Raw genomic sequence first — 26,999 nt, 5'->3', positions numbered from 1 at the left:
TTTTGATAGTGTTTGTATCTTATTCATGCTTCAGAGATGTTCTTCATGATCATTCTTATGTTCCTATTTTCTGGGACATTCTCTAGTTTGGAGGCTTTAGCAATCCTTCACTAGTCTTTCAAAATTATTTCCATCTCTTATTAAAGTAGGGGTTTTCCCATGTGGTCTTTTTCTATTTCTCTGCTTTACTGAGATTTTTTTGTGATTGGGTCTCTCGTCAAGTCTTGTTGGGACCCAAGTTTTATTTCTACATTATAATTTCTTTTGTTTTTCATGCATTGTTTGTAGCTGCATTGTCACTTATCTTAAGGGGGTATTAAAATGAAGTAATAACTTAATAATTACGACATCTTGAATCATTAAGTTACCTTTAGTTCTCTCTTAAGATAGCACTTTATGCATTAGTGACATTTAATAATAATATTAATTATTAAATGGTTGATTTTAGGATTTCTTATTTTAGTTTACTTGATCTTCTATATTAAGATTGATCGGTATATACTTTATTCATTCATTTGATCTAATACTATAATCTTTCATATTTTCAGAGCTCAAACCCTTTCTTTGTTATTCTATTCTTCCTAATGATAGGTTATCTTTGCATGCAGGCAATCTTAGCTTCATGAAGTTGGAGTGACAACTTCTATAGTCATTCCTTCGATGGAGAATCTATCGCTAGTTATGTCCATAACTCTCTTGTTGATTCTATTGTGGTTGATTCTTGTATTGTTTCTATCTTGGGGTCTCAGGCTTTGGTTTCTCGAGATTGGCAAGATAAGGCATCTTTGTTGGAGGGGTGGATCCCAATTATTAGAAAACACCATAAGGAATCCCCTCCTCATTTGACATGACTTTGTATTCCCAAAAGAAGGGAGGCAAAGGAAAAACTTAGTTTTCCCTTGTTACTTGCAACTTGTGATTTCCTAATTTTTAAACCCATTGGGTGGTATAGGCTTTCTATTTATTTTTCTATTCTACTAGTTTTACTTGGACTTGAATCACATTGTTGTTTGCATTATTTCTCTGGTTTGACTTCGACTACTAGTCAATATATGTTGACAGTGTTTTATCTTAGGGCCTTCCTTGAATATCTTTACGCTCTAAAGTTGATAGTGTTTCAAGTCCCTTCAAAATTTGTTTTTAAATTAATTGAAATTTTATCTTAAATATCTTGTAAAAGAACAATATGCATACTTGTACTTAATAATTACAAGTTAATGATAACATTAATATTAATATAATTTTTTCATTTTGTTTTCCCTATTAAAACTTAATTATGTTAATGTTAATTGATTTCCACATTCTATATACAACTATCTTTTTTTTTTTTTCTCCATTTGATTGTTTAAGAAAGTTAAAACTTTTAAAGTCTTTGTACTTCTAAATTGAATCGGACTCCCAAAATCATAAGCACAAAATAAATAAAATAAAATATACCCTCGAAAAAGATAAAATTTAAGAGATGATATTTTTAATATTTATATTAATCATAATATAAAAAGTAAATATAAATTAAAAAGTATTTTTATACTAAATTATTACTTGATTGGTAAACAATCGAAGCTTAAATTAATCATTGTTATTTATTGTAATTAATTATTTATAAATTAATTATTGTTATTTATTGTAATTAATTATTTGTGTTAAGTGAATTCAAAAATAAGAACTGCCACATGAGAGGCTCACAAATTACCGTTGTATTGTAGGCTCTTGCCTCAAATCTTAATATGTTACTATGCAAACCAATATATTAATTTATAATAATAAAAAATAAATAGTAATAGTAATATGATATTAATTTTTCAGTTTATAACATTTAACTATAAATACATTTTTTAAGGTTAAATTATCAACCATTTGTATATATATGTTTTATTATACAAACAAAAAATTATATAATTTTTACTTACTCTTAAAATATAGAATTGTATAATCTTAAGAGTAACTACTATAAAAATAAGATTTATAGTTTTAAGATATTATTATGATTTTGAACATTAGTATTAAGATTATTTGCAATGATTATGACTTCCCCAACAACTTGACAGATTTTCACCATCATTTTCTCAAGAAATTAGGTGGATGATAGTCTCTTTTAGTGAACTATAATTCTAATCCAAACTTTTTAAACATGTAGCATTTTGATAAGTAGGAGATATTTTTCTACAGTAAGTCAAATTACGATATCATTATCAAGATTTAAGTGTGTAGTTTTAAAAGTCAAACTCATTGACTCATGCTTCATGAGTAGTGATTCACACAAATTCATCACTTTGATTTAATGAATGCTAAGTGTTCCATCTATTGTCATAAGAAATAGATTTGTATGAATCACTACTTATGAGATAAGAGATAATGAGTTTGACTCAATTAACTACAATATCATAATGTAACATCTTCTATTGTCTACAAAATGCAAATCCACATTCTCTTCCCGCAAAAGACAAACTCTAGATCATTGTATTAAATTTAAATTACATTGCTACTGCTGCTCGGTGTCAGTCATCAAAATGAATCATTTATATAATTTGCACTACATAAATAAAAAATCGCATTGCCACCACTGTTCAGCGCTAATGATTCAGCAATGAGTATTGGGGAAAATTTAGATGCCCAACATGCGTTTAGCATCCTGCAGTCAAGATTCACAAGAGATGAACGACTGTCGGATAATTCATGACTGGGCATTGCCCATGCAACTGGCTGATACCTGACAGAAAACAATACAATCAACTTAATCCTACAATATATGATACAATGGCCGCGAGCAATGGTTTTGCTACAATAATGATCGAGATCAACTGTAGAAGCATTGTAAAATGGACACATCATACAAACTTTTGTCAAATATTTGCCAATTACATGACAATGCTCTGCCACTGCGCCAAGTGCCACCGACAATTGTCAATTACACCACATAAACTCACTGCTCTCTCAAATTCCGAAAACAATGTGCACTTGAGGTTTGTATTCTCTAGCGTTGTAATCAGCTAACAAAATTTGCTTATACATTCAAAAATCTTGGCTGCTTCCTCCTTGAAGTGACGATATGCTAAATAAATCTTGCCACACACTACTTGTTATGCAACTGATAAAAAATGTTTTAGAAGCGGAAAAAATATCACCCATCACAGTAAGTTTTCCTGTATATCCCCTCGTCTCACTGCGCTCAGAAACTTAAGTGATATGGGATCAGTTTGACCCAAAACTTAACAATGTCAGCCAAGTTCAAATCCTCCCATGGTTATGCTGCTTACTGTTAAACACTGTAACCTGCCACTATTGCGTTTCTATACTGCCTACAACAGTTTGAACATTTAAGCTGTTCTTGGGTGGAACCTGAAGCGGAGACTCCATTAGTGAGGGGGTATCTGAATCATCCTCTGAAGAAGATTTTGCAGAATAAGTCATCCTTGGTCCTGAACCTATGCTAGCATTCATCACTTCTTTTGGCGTGGAGCTAGGACTAGCCCTAGTCAGCTCAGCAGGACCTGTCATTTCTGCCGAATCTTCGTCTTTCCTGATTCCTGGAAAGCTTGCTTTAGCTAGTTCTCTTAGCATTTTCAACTCGCTTGTTCTGGGGTCAGATTTGATTCCTTTTGATCTCTTTCCTTCTAATGCTCTCGCTCTTCCCCACTGACTCCAGGTTTGACCGGCCATTGAAGAAGACTCCTGTCTTATTTCACCCGAATCCTGTCCTTGACCTTCACCCTCAGTTATCGCAGGAGGAATCGTTCTTGGGTCTATGAAACAAGGAGACTCGGGATGATACGTAGGAACATCTTCAGCAACATTAAATGAAGGTTCAATCTGAGATATTTCAGGCCCTTTTTTTCCATGTTCTGCCTCAGGACTAAATGGAACAACTGGAACTAAGCCAGTCTTGGGTTGCGAGGGTTCTGGTGTTGTGAACTTTGACCAGTGTCGTTGAGGTATCAAAGGCAAACCTATTCCTCGTACTACCATCTTGAGCCCTAGCTTGAGGGATGGCTTTTGAGATGGGGACAATCTTACAAGGCAATTCATCAAAGCATACCATTCATTAACCAGTTGAGAAACAAAACTGACGAACAAAAGTACAAGCATAATCATGCCAATAAATTTCCGATCCTCCGAGGGACTCCCATCAGCTAGGAGCACAAGACCAGCAGCAAAAATCCCTGCCTCACACAGAAGGCTGATACTTTCAACAATTTGCACTCCTCTTCTGATGTATGGCTTCAGTAATACCAGATAGAATAATTGAACTACAGTAAAACCAAATGCTATACTTGTTTGGCTCCAGGAATGATCTGACAAGGGATATGCCCCAAAAATAATTCCTAATGTTATTCTTCTAAAGAGATCAAGAATAAGGTATGCCGACCTGGCAGATCCAATAATCCTTTGAAACAGTGCCGGTGTTCTCTCTTCAAAGTCATCTTCAGAATTAACAGCCCTCATCCTTCCGATACCACTTGTACCACTGTCAATCCACCTTGGATTATCTTCATTAACAAATATCAACTTTGCAGGACCTTTACGATCTTCAAATAAAATGCCAAACCTTGCCAGAAAAGATGATGGCAATCCTTCTTTACGAAACCACTTGCCAATTGCGTTCCTACCGACCAATGCAGCAAAAAATCTACTGCACAAACCAAATTTCTCATTCTCACTTCTTATTTCTTTGTATTGAGAAAGATCACCCGTAAACACTGCAACTACGAGGAAAAGAAAAACTGATAGAAGAAAGGCTGCTGGCAATGCAAGTAGTACTACTCCTACAGTGATGCCTACAGTGGTACCACCTGCATGCAAAACATATCACCCAAACCAGAATTTCAATTCAGCATGATGATAAGTAACAAAAGCTTCTGGAGAAAAACCGCGTAGCTTTTTTGTATTGTCATTTCAGATCACTCTGCGATCCATCATCAATTTTTTTCCAGAAGCTCACAGTAATTTATTACATGAACTGTGGAAATATAATGTCTTTAATAATGATAAAATGCATTCACCAAGAAAATTTATTGTCAGGGCACAGGAGTTACCTCTAATGATGAATGCAGACGCTTGACACATGGAAGGAAGTACAAGTATCAGCATGAAAAGCTCAAATCTAGGAAAAGAAAGAGCTCCTCGGAGGGATGTTTTTGTTCGCCACTTCAGAAAAAGGACTATCAATACATGCAAAACAAATAAGGCCCCAACTACGACTCCAAGCCAAAACATATTCATTCCAAAATGCTGCCATCTGCATCAATGGCGATTCAGAAGGAACATAAAACACAAGCCCCTTGATGAAAAAGATAACTTCAGGGTCGTGCACCTAGATACTGAACTTCCATTTCAGTAAGCAACTGATCTGTCCTAATAATGATAAACTATGTTCTTCTCAATCCCTGTATATAATTGAATGTAAATCAAGCTTACCCTGTGTCACTTTTTCCACCATGTAAGAATTTCGATGCTGATAACCATTTACTTTCATTCTGCAGAAAAATTAAACCATGAAATTCATTTAGTTTGAAGCTTCTTAGTGGCAATTTGAAGCAATCATTTATTAACCAGAAAATGGAAGGTAGATTGTCTTCTACTGTGAATGGATTGCGCACCATTCAGAAGAAGCAAATACTCACCATAAAGTAGCGAATATATTCTCTCAATTCAAGAGCTGGGCCATACATAGTGGAATTCGCTCCTAGCTTCCGCCCCCTGGATCTTCTGACAGGGTGCGTAACATTCCAAGATTGGTGCAATTCATAATTACAAGCATCCAAAGATGGTATCCGTAAACCTGAAAACATCCTTTGAGCATCCTTCTGCCAAATGAGCTTCTGACCGTTAATGTGCTTCTGTATAAAATCCACGCAGCATTCTAAAGAAGAATGTTTTTCTGTACATAGTGTATTAATGAATAGCAAGTATGGTAAAGTAGAATCAAGTAAATAATGGTCTTTTTTAGGATGATATTTGAATTTGTCAGATATCAAATTGCGCTTGGGATTGACTGTCGACAAGGTAGGCATGCCAGCAACAAATTGAGGTTCAAAATTACTTATTGAGGTCTCATGCCTTTTCCAGGGCAGCTTAGCGTGAGGAATGAGCCACCTAAGACCTATGGTGGTCTCATGATATTCTATAGGCAAACTCACAGACAACCAACTTGAAAAGGCAAATACTTGTAAATGCCCAGCCATCCCCTGCAAACAGATTTAAGTAAATAGAGACATCCGAAATGAAAGAACATAAGACAGTGAAAATCTCCAACAAAAAAAAAACTGCATTTAATATAACTTAACAGATAACTATGCATCGTGCATTATAATTAACAAAGCAAATAACTAGTATGTCGAGTAGCATATTGCTAAGAAACATGACCTCATACTCTGCACAAATACCACAGAACTGCTTTTTAAATTTTTTGTCATATACTCACCAAAAGATTTCTTGATGGGTCAGCAACAATGAAACCTGCTGTAGTTAGAGTTCCTGAAGCTGCTAGAGTAGCTGAGGAGATAGCAAGAGCACCAGCAGCAACAGAGGTAGTTAGAAAACCAGCAGCCATAAATGAACGCAATGCAATGGACATTGCAGGCACAGAATCTGTAAAATTGGATAGAAAACATAGTGAGTCATGATGGCTATTGATTGGTGATTGAATAATCCTTGAAAATATTGTTAAGGAAATGGAGAAAACTAACAGCTTATTTAGTCAACTGGAGTTGGGGAGTAATTTTAAATATAGTAGCAATCCATGTAGATGGTGTTAACAAGAGTGAACGATGTGTTAGGATTTTCCATTTACTGGAGGTAAAAACACAATATGGAAAAGCCATGTACGTCCATGTACAAGAGAACCAATATAATCACAACAAAGGCATTAAAGTTCAAAACCTGTCACAAATGTAAAGTTAAAGGGTCCCAAATACAAAGTCATTCATCCACTTTTAGCTCAACTCATTAAGATTATTAAACGATATATGTTCAAATATGATCAGAGAATGCTAATAAGTAGAAGTCCAATTTTGCTTCAAAAAGAATATTACCATCTACCACATTTCAAGGGTTTCATTGCCAAAGCAATCCCCCCAATGCCCTACATTTACTTTTTTGCAAAACATTTTATAATTGAATTGATAACACTTAAAAAATTCAATTCAAAGAATATCAATAAACAAAATGGCTAATGTCAATTTGTGAATTAATAACAGGCAACACAGTGTTGATCCTTTCTTAAATCAAATGCCTACATGAGGGGAAAAATTCCTTCTCTTGCTTGTACAATTGCAACTTGCTAATAGTTTTCTTCTGTTAATTGAAATTCTCTCAATGCATTTGAATATGCCCTTTTTACTTATGCATTGTTCTAAAATTCATCACCATAGAACAGTGCTTCAGCTAAGCGGCATCCAACAGCATTGAGATCACTACATATTTATCAGTTTTGCCTGTCATTAGTGATTTTAGTGGCATGTACTTTACATATTTCTCTAATATAAATTGCATTGCCCCTTTGCTCTCTGAATGTCTTAGTAAAGAAAATCCTCAGGCAGGTGAGTGAGGGAGGAGGAATTTCTCCATAAACTATTTCAGTTTCAACACCTTTGGTAGTGGCTCTGCTATAGAAACAAACCAACATGGTTTAAGGAGAGAAATGATGCTTGCTGCAACTATGGTCTGCCATCCACCAATTTTGCAATGTATAACACAATAGACATAATGGCAATGCTATACATTATAGTTCATAGTTGCCCTAAGGATGACAAGGGGATGATGGGGAAATTGCAGCAGAGCAGTGGTAGAAGGGCTGGCGCTGATATACAAATTGAAGTGAATTAAGGCAAAATTGGCAATATAAAATCTCTGCGAGTTCCGAATGAAAGGCAAAAACTAATTTCCTAGAATTCAAGGTTGCATTCAGTATGTGATGGCATGTATCATATAGTAAGTGACCTGGGTGCATTCCCAACAAAGGTGGTAGAGGTGGCAGTGGAGCATTTCCCCCAATTCCCCAAGTCTCATAAATGTCCCTTTACAAGAGATGTAGATTCTTTGGGGGTGCCGTGTCCCTGTGGAAGACTGATTATAGTATATTTTATAACTCGTTTATGCTACTACCTATATGCAATTTTATCCACAAAAATGACGTATCAAAGAAGCTGTCTTTTAGGTTATATGTGGTAGAACTCTTGTCAATTTTTTCAGTTATATGTGAAAATTTTACTTCTCTTTGTTGTAAACAAGAAAGATGCTTCCAATCAAATAAACACACAATTTGTGTTCTTGGTTAGTAATCAGATTTGTTAAGTATTTAGGTGATATGTGGTAGAACTCTATTGATTTTTTCAGCTATATGTGAAAATTTTACTTCTCTTTGTTGTAAACAAGAAATATGCTTCCAATGAAATAAACATGCACTTTGTGTCCTTGCTTTGCAATCAAATTTGTTAAGTATTTGTGCAGAAGGAAAGAAATGAAGCAAGCAAAAGTCTTACACAAAAGAGAATTAAATACCTCATAATTATTTGTCCTAATCCTTTAAAAAGTCATCTCTTTCTTGTTGGAAACTACAATTGGAACAATTATTATGTTGTCATTGATGTCAAACCTTGTTGGTCAGACAATTGCTACATGAGTAAAGTGTCATATCAAGATGATTGATGAAAAGGATTTGAGAAGAGATAACAAGAAGACCTAGTAGAAAGATTGAGTTATTTGGAATTACAATGGGCACTTGATCAATTAGACTTTGACAAGATAATATGTTGTTTAATCATAACACTAAGTGGAGAAGATAGTGTTCAAGCCTAGAAAAGATGATCAATGAAGAACCAAATGCATAGGCTTAACCGAGCTTCAAAGCAAAAGATTAAGGATTTACAATTGAAGCTAAGTTGTGCTAGTGTCGACCAAGTGAACAATAGCAGTCAAGCAAATATAGTGTCGACCGAGCACCAGTAAAGACTAAGTATCAGAAAAGTTGGACCGAGCGCTAGTAAAAAGGACCAAGCGAAGATAGTAAAAGCCGAGCAAGAAAGTTAGTGATGACCGAGTTATCTAGTGATGACCAAGGTCGAGGAACACAGTTTTGGCCAAGTGTCAACATTTGTTATTTTGTGAAGGAAGTTGATTCATTTACTAACCTCCATTATCATCTCCATCACTGATTCCCTTGGCAACCCTTCAAGCAATCACTCCTCACCTTAACTCCTCATTGTTCAACGTTTTTCTCAAGTACGCCAATCAATAGAATCAACAAATACTCCAACCTTACTAGGTTAGCACTTATGCCACCTTAAATAGGTAACTTTGATCTTTTGTCGCTTAAACACCAATGTTGATCTTAGGTTTAGGTCAGATTCATCAAATCCTTCCATCTTTTCATCAAATCCTTCCATCTTTTCATTTTCTCCTTTTCCTTCTAAATCCTTCTCAAAAACTTCTTTGAATCCATTTCTAGAAATTAAACACAATTTCTCTTGCATTAAATTGTTCCAGCTCATCAATCCTTATATTCAATAGGCTTTACATACTTCAAGAATCCAACTATGTGGGCCAAGAATCTCAATTCCTTCACAAAATAACAAATCCTGACACTCGATCAAAACTGTGTTCCCCGGCCTCGATCATCACTAACTTTCTAGCTCAGCTTATGCTTCTTCACTCGGTCCTTTTTATTCACAATCGGTCCAACTTTTCTGATACCCTGTCTTTATTGGTGCTCAACCGATACTATATTTCCTTGGCTGCTACTATTCACTCAATCGGCACTAGCACAGCTCGGCTTCAACTATAAGTTCCTTAATCTTCTACTTTGAAGCTGGGTTAAGCCTATGTGTTTGGCCCTTCATTGATCATCTCTTCTAGGCTTCAACACAACTATCTTCTCCACTTAGTGATATGATTAAACAACACATTATCTTGTCAAGGTCTAACTGATCAAGAGTCCATTGTAATTCCAAATAACTCAACCTTTCCACTAGGTCTTCTTGTTATCTCTTTTCAAATCCTCTTCATCAATCATCTTGATATGGCACTTTACTCAATTAGCAACTGTCTCACCAATAAGGTTTGACATCAATGATAACATAACAATTGTTCTGATTGTAGTTTCCAACAATCTCCCTCTTTGGCATTGATGGAAACACTTTTAGTTACCATGCAATCCAAAACACTTGACTTTCTTCAATCAACTCCTTCTGCATTCAATATCCAATATTCATTAATATCCTTAGTTACATTCTGATTCTCATCTCGGCATCCAACAATCTCTTTGATCTCATCTTTTAGTTTCATTCTAATTCGCATCTCAGCTGCTCTGATATGCAACACCTCTAGTAACAATTCCAACAACTCCCTCTATCATATTAGAACATCTTTTGAACTGTTTCAAAATCTCTTGATGGCAACACCTCACTCTTATTGATAATAACTGCATACTTCTCCCTCTTGACTTTTGCTCCTCTTGGTAACTGATATACAATTCTCTCCCTCTGATTATTTATGGTAACTACTTCATATCTCCCTTTTACTCATGTTTTCATGGTAACTATATAATCTGTCCCTCTTTGAAAACAATGTCAAAGACACTTCAACATATTCAATAAACTCTATCTCATACATCTTCAACATGTAGATATCTCTTTGTCAGTTCTATGAACTAGGTTCTTCATCTAACATCTTGCTTATGATTGATTTAACATCTTGTGCTTCTCTCTTCACAGCTTTAGGCAGGTCCTAAAGTGTGACCTTCTACATCAATTTGTAAGATGTTCTGATCAAAACATTTGATGCAAAGCTCCATCTTCGCTTAAGTAATCTTAGTAAGGGAAATCACCCCTAGCTTACCTCTTAGATATTCATATGCATCCTTAGGTAAAGGTTTTGTGAATATATCAGCAATTTATTCGTTTGTATTCACATACTCCAATCTCACTTCTTTGTTTTGTACCAACTATCTCAAGAAATGATACTTGATAGCAATATGCTTGGTCTTAGTGTGCATCACAGAACTTTTAGATATATTTATAGCAATTGTGTTATCACAGAATATAACACCTGGTTTAGTGATCTCTTCCTTCATTCTCTTTAACAATTGCTTGATCCACCCTATGTTAGAACAATTAAATGCTGCTACCACATATTTAGATTCAGTTGTAGCTTGGAAGATGCAATTTTGCTTCTTGCTTGTCCATGAAACCAGTCTCTTTCCCAAAAAAAAAACTCCGCCGCTTGTACTCTTTCTATCATCAACATTTCCGGCCCAATCTGCATCAATATATACTTTCAATTCAAACTTGTCATTCTTCTTGTACTACAATCCATAATACTCTGATCCTTTTAGATATCTCAATATTCTTTTAACAGTGGATTTGCAAAAAATCTAGCAACAATCCTAACTTCTAGTGCAATATTTGATCTGCTATGAACAACATATTGCAACTTTCCAATCATTGATCTATACAAGGTTTGATTCACATCAGTAGAATCATTATCCTTTGAAAGTTTATGTCCAATAGCCATTAGTGTTCCAATTGGTCTTGAGTCTTCCATCCAAAAAAAAATCAATATCTCCTCGATATATTTTGATTGAGTAATGTAGATACCTTTCTTCATTTGATACACTTGCAAGCCAACAAAAAAATTGATCTCTCCAAACTCTTGCCTCATTTGATCTACAAATGACTTACAAAATGCATCCTTTCCTCCAAATATTATATCATCAACAAATATCTCAGCCAAAAGTATCCCTTTTACAAATTCAGTCTTCAAATATAGATTTTCGTTATCATTTGTCCTTGAAAAACCAATCTTCACAAAGTATGAGTGTAACCTTTCATACCAAGCTCTAGGGGCTTGTTTCAATCCATACAGTGTTTTAAGCAACTTTGTTACATCCCAATTTTTGACCTAATTTGAAATATAATCGTTGAGGTTCGCATGAAGTTAGTTGGCAGTTTAATTTGTTATAATCTGGAGAAATGGTAAGATAGTTAGTTGTTATGATTTCAAGTGAAGATGACATGTTAGTTGATCATTAATCACGAATTCATGGAATTACGAAGATGGTTAACCGTTGTGATTATTTAAATAATTTATTATGATAATATAATTTAACGATGGAGAATTTCCTTATAAGGAGCATGTCAATGAGGTGGAAGCATTGTCAGAAAAAAATTAGACAGGGCATCACCATCATTGGGCATACGGGTAGAGGACCTAGTGACTTGAAATGGGATACATCTGTGGACCCGCATTGAGTTATTTAAATAAATAAATTGAGAAAATAATTGGGTTAAAATATAAAATGTATCTCAAAGGATTTTAAATTAACTTTCAACATATTATTTTAATAATAATTTATATACGTGCTTATATTTTAAAAATGATTTGGCATCATTATATTTTAATAATTTAATAAAGTGATGTTTACATGTACATTTATAAATATAAGATTATAATAATAATAGTTGAAATATAATAACATTTGAATTATAACGTTCAAATTTTAATAATAATGGAATTATTATCTTCCAAATTCTATTCTTTCCATTTTAATATTATTTCTTTTAATCAAATTTAATATTTGGCAATTCAAATTGTTTGTCAATCTTTCCAACTTCTCTTCCAACTTTTTTATTTTCTTTTTAATTCGAATATATGATGTTTTCAAAGGGTCATCTTGATAACTGATGGTAGCCGAGGAGACTTAGCCAACCACTAAAGTTTGCCATGATTCGATTTTGGAGATCATTCCTCTTTCCAATCGTTTCTCTGTCCAACAAACGGCAATAGCATTTGGGGCCTTCGAAACTTTTTTAGCGTCCCATACTCTTGTATACCTGCGGTTTAATATATGCCTTGGTGCGATGAATGTATGTACTGCGATATATGTCTGTAGCCTATTATATACCCAAAATGGCACTATGTTTGATTCCTGAAGGCACATACTCTGCTGCTAAGAAGACATCTTTGCATCGTTTGATGGATATGAACGTTTCCATTCGATTCTATGCATATTTCACTTCAAGAAAATGCTATCATCTATTACTGAACTAGGCATGTTGTTGAATCGTTCCTAGCTGTTGAAGAACTGCTTGTTGGCACAGTTGTTGATCTGCAATGTAAGGATAAGATGGTTCACTTCTTCCGTTTCTTAAAAATTCCTATCAGGTGATAAGTTATTAATTTAGACTCTGTTTATTTCTTTTTTCATAGCAGTTGGCTAGGTTCTAGAATTTCCTTCTGATCCATGATCATTGTATAATACCATGTCATTATTAATGAATTCCTTCTTTCTGAGTGTATGTCCATCTGCAGCCGGCTACTCATTTGCTAGGACTAAGAGTAATACAGAGTATGCATTCATGTTCAGAAGTTTACCTTATCTAAATAGAAAGTCTGACTGTAGTCGGCTATTAGAAACAAGAGATATGCATTGTAATTCCTAGTTCTTCTTTATTCGATTACTATTCGGTACATATTGATAGAGTTAAAAATAATGCAAAGGTTTTTCATATTCTTAACCTATTCTTTCCTGGTTTGAATGTTAAAACCATTGCCAGCTATACATTAATAGATTGAGACTAGATTAAAGCACCTTGCTATTGGTTTCTGGCTTAATATAGAATTCATTGAAGATCTTCATTAAATAACCTTATGATAACTGTAAAACTTGAATGTATGATTGAACCAATATCAATGCTCATGTTTTTATAATCAGAATGCTTATTTGATCCACTAACACCAACGAATTCACCAGCAAGAAGCCTTAGAAAGGTGAAGAGGTAGAGTTAAACTGCTAAAACCAATTATGAAATCAAATAAGAATATCTAAGTGATGAGTAATTAATAGCTCATGCATATTCCTATTATTGTGATCTCTTGTTGCCAAGTCATATGGTGTGTTACATACCAGAATGCCCAGTGGATGGCAAGATGATCCCTACCAATTCCGGGTAGGGAGGGTTTTTCTCGTTAGAGATTGTGTGGGAATAAGGTTTGGTCCAAGGTTGGGTGGTTAAGCCCCTGACAATGTTTCACCTCTCCATAAGTTACCGGATGTGCATCGAACAAAGATAAGTCATACATTCAATTGGTTGTCGGAAACAGGTATTATCACTTTTATGATTAATATACAAGAAGGTAAGATTAATTGAGTTATTTCATCGTTACACTTAGATGCAAGAGATAGATTTATGGATTGTTTTTCATTTATATGAATATCGAATATAAGTATATTTTCTAATCATGAGTTACTATCACAATTAAGTAATCGGAAGGAAAGGAATCTGAAATTGATTGAGTGGTCATTGGAACCCTAAATTGTACAATGGTATCAGAAGCCCTAATTTGAATCTGTAGTATTGGGAGCCCTATTTGAATCAGTGGTATCGGAAACCCTATTTGAATCAGTGGTATTGGAAGCCCTATGTGATACAGCAGTATCAGAAGCCCTAAAAAATCAAATGGTAATCAATGCCCTAATGATTACAGTGGTAGGCGATGCACTAATTTTATATGGTAGTATTTAATGATAATCATCATTTGATTTTGAATTAACAATATTGGATGGAATTTGTGTTTTGATAATGTTATAGTGGTATTTGTGGACTAACCCGGGTGGTTGCAGAAGCATCCCAAGTTTTAAATTTCGATCTCAAATTTCAAGGTATGTGGTTTATAACTTCTATAGTAATTTTCATTGATGGTGTTTTCAGCTCTTCGTTACGAAATTTTGTTTAACTGATTTTAACCGTCAATCTCTTTCATATGAACAAAATTGAATTAACTGTCTTCCTATGAAAATGAAGTATTATTTGTATTTCTTTGGATATGTTGGTTGTTAATTAAGACCCTGGAAATATGGATGTTACAAACTTACATACCATATCTCTGTTGTTTGGGTCAACAAATCCTTCAAGTTGTTCAATGTAGACTTCCTGTTCTAGAATTCTATTAAAAAATGTAGACTTGACATCCATTTGGTATACTTTGAATCCTTTGTTAGAAGCATATGCAAGTAGAGTTCTCACTCCTTCCAATCTTGCAAAAGGGGCAAATGTCTCCCCATAGTCAAGACCTTCTTCTTGTGCATATCTCTTACAAAATAATCTTGTTTTGTTTCTTGTAACTTTACCTTTCTCATTCAACTTGTTTCTGAATACCCACTTTGTTCCAATAACATTCTTGTCCTTTATCTAAGTACCAGTGACCAGGTTTTGTTCTTTTCTATCTGCTCAATCTCTTCATTCATTGCTAGAATCCAGTGTTCATCATCCAAAGCATTCTTCACTGATTTAGGCTCAAATTCACATAGTAGGCATGTGTCACTTCTCAATATTTTTCTTATCATAACTTCGGAGTTTTTGTCTCCAATGATTTGATCATGTGCATGTTGGTATCTCTAAATCTTGTGATCTATTATTGTCAAACACAGTCATATATGAGGCAGAGTCAGTCAGTCATCATTGCGACCAAGCTACTCTATATAGGCCGAATCATGTGGAAGACTTGTAAATAAACATGTATATGCCGAGCTCTATAGGAGTCGAGCAAGTCTTTGGTCGCCGAGTATTTTCAGTATAAGCCGAGCCTAGTAAATGTCGAGCAATTAGTGTATATACATGCTGAGTTATGAAGGCGCCGAGAACAGTTGAGACCGAGCAAGAACAGCGACAATCGAGCATTAGAAACAATGAGTGCTGAGCAACACAGAGTAGACATTAAAGTCTGAAATGATACAAACTTTGAGGTAAACTGTTTGTAGCCGATACGTACACGACATTTAATAATTGTAGAGGTTGTAACAAAAATTGTTACAAATTTTGATGTGGATCACCGATCCCTGTGAGGAATGAACAACCAATTAGATGAAGAGGCAAAAAGGAAAGCGTCTAGAAAACTCTTTAGAAATCTTTAAATAGGCTGATCCAAACCCTATTTGAAATATATACTGATACATGCGATCACAAAGCAAGATCACGAGTGATAATGCGAACATTGCAGAGGAAGCAAGGGAGTTAAGTCTTAGATACTGCATGCAAGAAAGAAGTTTTGAAGAACAGAGATAGCGACCTTAAGAAGCAGTAAAGGACAGACCAAAGAGATATTAGATTGAAGATCAAAACAAAGAATTGAAGAGAGGAGATCCATAATCAGCAGTAGAGTGCAAACCAAAGGATCAAGTACTAAATCATAACTGAGTCAGGGATAATCTCTTAACAGAGTGGTTTTAACAGACCTTTGTAAATCTCTTAACCGAGTCCTTACTTTATTGTAAGTGTAAAATCCTCTCACAAGGTAAGACCTAACAGTCTTAACAGCCTTTAACAAGGCAGACCCCTCACAAGATAGATCATCAAAATGATCAAAATTGTAATCCTAACAAGTTAACTTTATTACTGCAGTAGTGAAGATTTGTGGGTGTGATCCCCACCCCAGTTTGACCTTCACCTTGGTGGGTTTCTGGGTAACGAAATCTTTGTGTTATATGTTTACATTTCATGCATGTAATTGATGGTTAGATTTACTTATTACAACACTTTGATTTTACAAGTTATATTATCCATGAATTGGATATAAGATGGAAAATATGGTAATTACAGTAAAGTTGTTTTAAGGGATAAAAGTTTTACAGATCTTGATTCACCCCACCTCTCAATATCTTAGTTTCTCAATTAACCTTGCAACAATGCATGTCTTCTTACATATTTGGTTAATGTAGGCTTGTTGGTTAACAGTTTGTCCCTCCTTTTAACTTGGCTTTACCTTGACTCTAAATGCCCAAAATGTGAGGAGCAAAAGGATGTTCACCAACAAATGGGTCAATGTATGTGTTATATCACTGCCCTTTGAATTGTAAGGTACAGCTCCCTTATATGCAATATATGCAATAAATTGTGTTTTTAATAGATCATTGAGATATGGGCTATGCTCTTAACCTGAGAGCAAAAAAGGATAAACTAGGATATTCATAACTACAAACACCCCAGGCAGAAATAGATTTGGACAACTTATAACACCCAGTAGAATGGATATCACAAGCTACCTTGAAGTTCTTCTAACATCCACTCCTACTTCTAAGTGTAGATTTATGATCTAAATGCAAAAGATGAATGAAGAGATAAACATATGAGGGCAAATGGAATTGATTTCACTATCAGGCTTGAATGAAATGGAATCCAACCAATAACTAATAGATTCATATACATTTTTCTTTCATTTCTCAATGAAACTATCTAACATGATATGAAATGAACAAGAGACGAAGCAAAATCATATATGAGGAAAGTAAATGGAATAACTTTCACTGCAAACATCAAAATGAAATGGAATCCACCTGATTATCATAGGTTCACATACAACTGTCCTTCAACTCTTTATGTGGAACTTATCTAACAATGGGAAACCAAACATGACCAATAAACAAAAAGTAAATGGAATAACAGACTCGTTCACCATCAAGTTTGTCGACCTTTGTATTATCAAATGAGGTTACATTTATAGTTTGTTGTTATCATTTCTAAATTTTGGCAGAGCAACAGTCATATAATAAAGAATAAAATATGAAAATATCCAGTTTATATCGCAATATGAGCACGTGCTATCTCTTCTATTGATGAATCTGAATCAGAGATATTCTTGAAAACACTCCATGACTGTTCAACTTCTTGCAATCTTCAGAAAACCCTGTGATAACACTATTTTCTTCATCTTCTGTTGTTCCGCACCAAATACATATATTTCATATTACAACGGTCACTACATTTTCAAATTCTGGCCATCGATCTCAAATTAACGATCGCAATTTAAACATTATGGCTCCCTTTATATTTTCTACCGTGGGTCCCTCTTGTCGCTTTGTTGCTAAGACTAATTTCTACGCACCTTTCCATAGCAGCATAGCAAGAAGCGTTGATCTTTTAAGATCTGACGGCGCTTGCAAAACTAACCCACCTTTGTCACTGTCAGCGAAAATATCCAATCGCAGTACGCCAATCCGGAACCCACTTACCTTTTGTGGCTCACAAACTGAATTTGGGCCCACAATTCCACATCTCGAATCGTCGCTATGTCGCTATGAATAACGGTCGAGCAACTTCGTATAGCGAGATAGCGACATTCGTGGACCTCTTTATGATCTGACGGTGATCATTTAAAGAATTTAACTCATTAATTTCCCTTTGCATTGTGGGTATGCCTTCTAGTTATATACCTCGTGGCATACATGTGGCAGTACTTTATTGTCTGACATCGGACTATTTTGCTTCATTGGCACCTCGTGACTAGACTCTAATGGCACTTCATAAGAGATGATGGCCCACCAAACATGTGCCTTCATGTCTCTATGTCACTATGAATAACAGTCAAGCATCTTTATATAGCAACATAACGAACTTCGTAGATCCTCTTTGATCTGACAGTCAACGACATGCATTTAACTTTCGTTTGAACGGGACCCAATATGACAGGTAAGCATTTGACTTTTCAATTGGCCAATAGCATACGTTCTTTCATTCGATTGACTTTTCAACTTAGTGATGTGGACGATTAGACATGTTTTGATTCGTCGAATTGATTTCCACTCAGGTCTTCGCCACCTTTGATCGTGTTCTTCCCCATTTCTACATTTTTAAGTATTCATTCTGCATCAAATTCAACTGATCTTCTTGTAGTTCATTCTCACAATCTATATATTGTCTTCAAGCTTGGTCTTCAATGTTCCTCTATTGTATTTGCTCTGTATATTATCATGATTTCTCCATTTTACCTGCATTATGTCTTTAATGGAACACTTGATCACAGAATTAGGGTTTCTCAAAGATTTGTAAAAATATTTTCATGAGGGGCTGCCATAAATCTTTGTCCTTCACATGATTAGGAACAAGAAAACATGACTTAGCAAAAAATCTAGACCTTCTTCTCATCAAAAAAATGCATAACCCTCCAAACCCTAATCACCTAGCTTCGGACTTGATGCATTGCTTAAATGATTACTCGCATTAGGTTAGCTCAAAGGAATGATGAGAAGAAAGATCATCCTATAGGCAATCTAGACTCAGACTCATTAATTTGATGCTTGACTCAAAACCTTAAGGAAAAAGATATGAATGAAACTTAGGCAACAAGGCTCAAGTCTTCTCTCATCTTCTTCATCTTGTAGATTTGCTTCAAGTTACACTTCATGTATTTCAACTTGTTCTTTTGGTTGTTTGACAATCACTTGTCGATACTCGGCAAGCTCTTCCCAATGCTCGGCACTTCATTGCTGTAACTTGGCATGCACTGGTCGCTGCTGCTCAGCAGCTTTTTTCTCAAGTTCAAATAAGGTGTTGGTCTCACCCTCATCAATGTATATGAAACTTTTGTAACCTTCAGGGTCCTAACATTCAACTTCATTATTTTCTGCATGTTCATGAACTTTCACATTTGCACTTTCCACAACTTTGTTTCTGTTAGAATTCAAACACTTATATGCTTTGCTCTTAGTGGAATAGCCTAGAAATATGCCTTCATCAATCTTTGAATCAAGTTTCCCATTTCTATTGTCTTTCAATATATAACATTTGCTTCCAAAAACTTTAAAATATTTCACATTAGGTGCATAACCATACCATAATTCAAAAGGAATAATATTTGTATGTAATGTCCCCTTTTTTAGCAGCTTCCTACAATTGGCTAGGTCAGTTCACCATCGCGACCCTCATGAGCTCGCAATAGGAATTGAGGGTCTCAGTTATGTGGTTATAGGCCTTCCAATAGCCTATGGTGTGTTTTGGCTCCATTTGAGGGAATAGTAAGTCAAATTGTTCGTTCCAATGAGCTCAATTGAGTTAGAGGAGTTGGGTGATGCTCTTGATTTTTATTTCGAGCTTTCTGTTTGGGCTCCAAGAATCTTGGAGGGAGCGTCTATTTAAAGTAAGTCACCCCATCAAGTTCATTTATCATCTTTCATCATTAGGATCACTTTGGTGTTGTCAGATTTTGAATCTGATGCTTCTTTAGTTGTTTTCACAAGACGGGTGAATTATTATTATTCATCTAAATACGCCAAGGTTCCTATTTTTGTTGGTGTTGTTTGTTGGTCACCTCAGTATCATAGCTCGTTGGAACCAAGACAAAAATTTTAAATCGTGGGAACAAGAAACAATGGCCGTGTGTCAAAATTTTAAGTTATGGTAGAAAAGGTCATTTTCTAGAGCTAAAAGCAATTAATAAATTATATTAATGGCACTTTAATATATTATAATGTTGTGTAGAGTAAGCTTCTTAAATGGAGTTCTTTTGGGAAACCGGTGTCATTTGGAGATTATAAATATGAGGACATTTGATGAGAAAAGGATCCAATTATTTGATTATCTTATTTTGCTCTTGTTGTCTTTGTGACATTTTTGGGTCTAAAGTTTGTGCCCTTGCTAAAGTATAAGGGTTTAGGATCTACAGCTGAAGTATTGTAGATTTAATTATGAGAATCCACAGCTAAGGTATTGTGGGCTTTTGAGTTTTATTATCGTCTCCTTTTTTTGTATTAACTGTGGCTGAGGAGCATTTATACAATTGAATATTATAATTTCTCTGTTGCTAGACAAGGGTTTAGTCTGCAGATTGGAGTTTTTTTTGGGCAGCATTCGTAGGGGTGGATTGTGAACGCCAGATTGAAATTGGAGCAAGCGGCTTTCAGTTCGACTTTGCAATTACATTCTATGGCAAAGACCAAGTTCTTAATTTGTAAAATTTAGTTAATATTACATAGTTTGAAAGTAAACAAGTTGGCTTCAAATTTTGATTTATAATCAGCCAACAATTAAATTCCCTTTTCATTATATTGCTATATGGTTTGTTGATGAATGAATTCAAAGGCTGGTGTGAATCATTTCAGAATTGTTTATTGGCATTTGGTATTTATTTATGCAAAACTTATAAGGCCAAAATTAAATAAATTTGTAATCAGTTTCCTGTACATCTTGATATTGTGTTTGAAAATTTAAGACATCATATATTCAATGGTAATTGGGTTGTTTGCCATGTGTTTGAGAAAATGTCAAACCATTGAAATGTGACAGAAATTTATGCTTCATTTAGCTATAACCAAACAAGGTTTTTACATTGCACATTTATTGACTTGTACTCTATTCAAAGTATAAACAGTTGTACTTACAACTTCTCTCCAATACTTAGATGCAACACTCTTCTCCATCATCAATGTCCTAGCACAGTCCATGATTGATCTATTCCTCTTTTCAGCTATACCATTCTATGGAGGGGTCCTTGGTGCAAACATCTATCTCTTGATTCCTCTATCATTGCAGAATGTGTTGAATTCCCCAGATATGAATTCACCTCCTCTATTAAATCTCAGGCACTTCAAGCTTTTACCTGTTTCTTTTTCAACTCTAGCCAAATACCACTTAAACATTTGAAATGCATCAAATTTTTCTTTAAGAAACATCATAGTCATCATCCTAGAGTAGTCATCAATAAATAGAATAAAATATTTGTCACCACAGTAGCTTTGCACACCAACAGGTCCACAAAGGTCAGTATGAACCAATTCTAAAATAACATCAGGAGCATAGGCCTTGCTCTTGAAACTATACTTTGTCATTTTTCCCAATTGACATTGTTGACACGTCACATTATCAAGTTTCTTCAATCTTGGTAACTCTCTTACTAATGCTTACCAAATTGTCATAGTTCACATGACAACCTCTTATGTCATAGCCATTTATCATCACATTGTGCAAACAAGCATGTATCATCAGATAGGTCTAGATAAAACAAGTTACCTCTGGTTCAATCTCCACTTCCAATCAATTTCACCAGAACCATTGTACATCTTGGCTTTCTTATTCTCAAATTCAACTTTGTAGCTTGAATTATTCAACTATGCCATACTCAACAAATTGTAGTTAAGTCTTTGAACCCAATCAGCATTATCACATATGATCTTACCAATCAATTTTATTGATCCTTTACCTTTCACAAGACTTGGTGCATCATTACCAAATTTAACACTACCTTCTTTATAATGTTCTAGGGTTTCAAACTTACTTTTATCGCCAGTCATGTGATGTGAACAACCACTATCAATAATCCATCTATCACCTTTACTCACATATGACATAAGTGCAGTTTTATCATCTTCATCAGAATAAAAACAACTTCTTCATCATTACTATCAGAATCATCATCAATCTCTTCTTCAGCAATGTAACAAGACTTCTTACCTTTGCATTTGTATCCTTTGTTGTCTCTTTCATCTCTTCTTCCTTTGGGCTTGTTGTCTTTCCTTTCATCCTTGTGATCCCTGTCAAGACATCTTGCAACAATATGACCAACTTTATTGCATGAAAACAAATTATAGGAAGTTTACCTTTGATTTTTCCTTTGCCTTAAGATCTTCACGATCATCATCAAAAGATTCACTCACGCTAGCCTCATACTTTCCTTTCTTCTTCTCAAATTTATGTAAAACCAATTGTAACTTGAAAGCAGATTCAATAGCAGGGACAATAAAATTATCAAAAGTTGACAATTCAAAATCAGTGAGTCTACCAACCAAACTATCCAAGGTTAGATCATTACCAGGAGTACATCTTAGTTCTTGTATTGTAGAGACTCTAATAGCATAAATAGGAAGTAAAGTTCTCAATACCTTGTTGATCACAGTCTCGTCAGTGATCTTCCCATCAGCTCCTCTAATGGCATTCACAACTTCTTTGATTCTTCCAACATATTGAACAATGTTCTCACCTTCTACCATTTTCATGTCATCAAATTTTCCTCTTAAGCTTTTTGATTTAGCTCTTAGTACATTCTTATCTCCTCCATGGATCTTTGCCAACTTTTCCCACATCTTCTTTGCAATATTGTAGTCCTTTATGTCATCAAACTCTAAATAGCTTAGGGCAGATGCAATCTCCAACATTCCATGATTGTGCTCTTGTTTCTCATTTATCTGCTGGGCTGTCATAGGTGTGGGTACAATTACATATTCATTTTCCAAGTAAAATACTATTGAATCTTTAATTCCAGCAATATGCAGCTTCATCAGAATTTGCCATGCAGGCCATTTCTACTTCCTGTACATCTTGACCTTTAGCTTCAAGTACCTTCAAAATTTTCACTACAAGCACCATAGCTCTGCTACCAATTGTTGGAATGATTTAGAGTAATTGAGAGGGGGGGTGGGGGTGAATCAGTTGTCCCTAGTCTCTCTCTCTCTCTCTGTTTGAGTGTCTCCCAAGTCAGGTGTGGGTACACGAACCAAGTACATGGGTGTGTGTGTGTGTATACATATACATATATATACATGTACACATAAACATATACATATATATACACATACATATATACATATATATACAAACACAGAAAAAAGAGAAATATGCAGAATTGTAAAACTTGGTCATTTCATATTATGATACTTGATCATTGATAAATACCACATGCCAATTGATAATTGAAAAATATTCAAATAAGCCATATCAATGATATCATATAAGTCTATGTTCATGATTCCAATGAAAATGAATTACAAAATGTAGTTCATGGCACATGATTCAATGTTCAATCATCAAAAAAATCATCTATTCGATTTTTAATGACTAGAAATTCAAGATCATTGTCATCATGTGAATCCAAATCAGTTCCACTCACATTAGATGCACCATGTGGTATGTCACCATCATCATCCACATCATCCATAGTGGCTCTAGCAAGATCGTGAATGGTTTCATCCAAGTTTGCTAGTGCTAACTTCCCAAAGCTTCATTGCCTCCTGCTTGTATTGGGGATCCTTATATCACATAAGACACAAATTGAATGAATTTACAGCTCTTTTTGCAGCCAACTGGTTATGCTTCACTAAATGAATAAAAGAATATGTACTCCAATTTCGATCAGTAGTAGAAGAGCTCGCAACTTGGAGAGAAAACCAACAAAATAAAAAATGCAAGATAAATTCAAGAATGATAAGTGTTAAATTTTACAATACAGGCAACAAAAGTATTAAAAAAAAACCTATGAGAGGGATCTTGATTGCAAGAGTTTAAAGGTTTTATATAAACTTGAACATGGAAGTACTACCATGTAGTAGCATTATTGTTACCCAGAAATTCATTTCCACTATAAATGCACCCATTAGGAAAACAGAAACAATTGTGGGGATGGCGGTTGATAACGTTTCCAAGTCCCTGGTGAAGATAAATTTTGGGAAAATCATCTCAGAAACTTAGGGACGGTCAACGGAAGTTTCAAAAGCCTTTGACCATCCCCAATACGGTTGGGGACAGCCAAGTTGTCCCCTAATTGTCCAAGATAATTTTTCAAAATATTTGCAAATTATTTTAATCTTATCTTGTGTAGGCCCCACACCTCAAGGCAACCCTAAATATTTAAATATGTTATTACAAATATCAAACCTTAAGCATATGACTGAAAATATCAAATTGTGTATTTTTGCATGTTGCATATAGATTTGGCCTGAGTGAATAGAGTTATGCCCGAGTGAATAATCATTTGCTCTTGTTGTTGCTAGGACGTGAATAGAGTTATCTTTGAAATCTGGAAGTCTTTAGAGAAAATATGCAGATTGAGAGTGTAAATCTGAGCAATATCTAGTATTTTCAGACCAAATCTTAGGGGAGGCAATACACTTATCTTTGTTTTCATGTTCACTTTGGAGTTTGAGACCAAGTTTTTTAGCATTATATGACGCATTGATGCAATGATAATTCAATCTTTGACATATAATATGATACTTTTAAGTATTTAACTTCTCATTTTGTTGAAACTTGCAGCCTTTGTGCATATTGATATATGACATGATACTTTTCATTGTTTCAATGAATTAAATCTGTGAATGTATGAAATTGAAATTTGAACCCTCATTTGCTTTATTTGATGCTATCCTATGTTCTTATTCTATGATGATTCATTTGATGCTACGATCTATGATAATTGATTTTAGATTTATAAATGTTATTACATTGGTATGATGAATGTTACAATGTTATATAGTTCACATATATATTTGAATTTCAGATTTCCCATATACACCCGCCCCCACACACACACACACACACACACAATTCATTAATATATTTGAAATTTCAGATTTCCCAAAAACTCGTTTCCCCTTCGCCCGCGTTGTAAACTCAAGCTAACATAGAATAGCATCCATTATGGATTGGTCTCTAACAGCACAAGGGGTTTGATTTTTTCCCAAGACAAAAAATCCAAATTCTTCCCTAACACTTGCCTCCACTTCTGGATCTTTGAAGTCTACTAAATGCCTGCTTGTACCCATAAGCCACTTCAAAATCTCTAACGGTAGTACTCACCTTGGGATAGAAAGTGCAAAAGTGTTATAGTACCTCAGAGATAGGGCACATGTAAGGAGGTGCAATGGTGTGGTCATCTTGTTCCAATGATGAACAATTGCTTCCACATTTTTGTAAAAAGCGTCTTCAGAATCATTCTCTCTCTTTTGTATTGCCACTTCTATTTTCTTAAACATTGTGTCCATGCTATCATAGACATCCCCCAAGCATGGTGCATCTGTAATAGAAATTAGAAGCATGGACATGATAGGTTCAATGAATTCAAAAACATATTTCACATGATCCCACCAATCCTCATCCATGATCAATTTCTTGACCTTTTGGGCCCTCTACAAATTTTACTACTTCATATACCCCATTAGTTGCTAAAACCATTTGACTCAATGCCTCTATTACCTTCACAAGCGTGTTAGAAAAAATGTGTGAGATGAAAACTGAGTTTCAACAACCTAAGAACATGTTAATAGTAAGTAAATAACATATTTAAAATATGTAAATAACAAGAAAATTTATATTTTATTCAATTATGTAAAACATGACAAAAATCAAACTAAATAAATCAAATTTACCTTCATCAATTCCAATCTTGAGAAATTTCTGATAATTGCTTGTTACATATGGTGGTTCGTCACAAACAACTGAATCTCCTCAGCCTCCTAGCATTTCTCTTACACCCACTCTATTTGGGTGCCAAACACTTAACCTAGGTTACCGTTTTGGGTTCAAGGATGGATGTGGATACACAAACTCTATATGTGGGTGTACAAAATTTTTTTTTAAAGGTTTGGTGTATACGAGTTTATGTGTGTGTATATGTGCATTATATATACAAAAAAATAGAAAAAGATATAGAATTGTAAAACTAGATCATTTAATAGTATGATAATTGACCATTGACCAATGCCAAATGCCAAATGTCAAAGCTGAATATTGAATGCCAACTGATATTTGAAAAATATTCAACTAAGCCATATCACTGATATCATAATTTTCTATGTTCACAATTCCAATGAAAATCATTACAATTATTGAATTACAAAAATGTGGTTCATGAAATATGATTCAATGTTCACCAATCGTCAAAGGAATTATTAAAAAAATATTGTCTAATGGATTGCAATGGATGCAAGATCAAGAGCATCATTATCATTTGAACCCAAAACAATTTTACTCACACTAGATACACCATGTGGTATGTTGTCATCCTCATCCACATCAACCATAGTGACTCTAGCAAGATCTTGAATGGTTCCATTTGAGTCAACAGACTCAGGTGCTACATCCCAAAGCTTTACACCCCCCTATTTGAATTGGGGATCCTTATGTGACACAAGACGCAAATTGGAATGAATTAATACTAAGCCTTCACCTCTTTTCTTAGTCAATCGGTTATGCTTCATTGAGTGGATAAAGAAGTATGTACTCCAATTTCATTTAGTGGCGAAAGAGCTTACAACAGGGAGAGAAAACCAACAAAATAAAAATTAAAAAATGCAGGAAAATTCAAGAATCTTAAGTGTTCAATTCTACAATACAACGACAAAAAAAACAAAAATAACTTACATGTGAGAGGATCTTGATTGGCAAGAGGTTGGAGGTTCATAAGATCTTGACCATGGATGCATCACCATGCAGTAGCATCCATTTTGGATTGATCTTTGATAGTAC

The 26,999-nt window shown here is 34.7% G+C and overlaps 1 protein-coding gene across 2 annotated transcripts in view; it reads right to left on the bottom strand.

Annotated features, from left to right (window-relative positions):
- Positions 1-2,439: 2,439 nt before the first annotated feature.
- LOC149567436 (uncharacterized) overlaps positions 2,440-26,999 on the bottom strand; it is a 132,240-nt gene continuing 107,680 nt past the window's right edge. For both annotated transcript variants that reach the window (XM_089820625.1, XM_089820626.1), the window contains exons 9-13: positions 6,422-6,588; positions 5,622-6,185; positions 5,416-5,474; positions 5,034-5,236; positions 2,440-4,790 (exon numbers count right to left, since the gene is read on the bottom strand). In XM_089820625.1, coding sequence (XP_089676751.1) covers positions 3,280-4,790; positions 5,034-5,236; positions 5,416-5,474; positions 5,622-6,185; positions 6,422-6,588 — 2,504 coding nt within the window. In that variant the 3' untranslated portion in view covers positions 2,440-3,279. The remainder of the gene's footprint in view (positions 4,791-5,033; positions 5,237-5,415; positions 5,475-5,621; positions 6,186-6,421; positions 6,589-26,999) is intronic.

This window comes from Cupressus sempervirens, chromosome 3 (genome assembly GCF_028749045.1).
Source record: "Cupressus sempervirens isolate cs-2001-9-10 chromosome 3, ASM2874904v1, whole genome shotgun sequence".
Lineage (NCBI taxonomy): Eukaryota > Viridiplantae > Streptophyta > Pinopsida > Cupressales > Cupressaceae > Cupressus > Cupressus sempervirens.
Note: the sequence above shows the minus strand (reverse complement) of the source record. Positions and strands in the feature narration are given on the sequence as shown.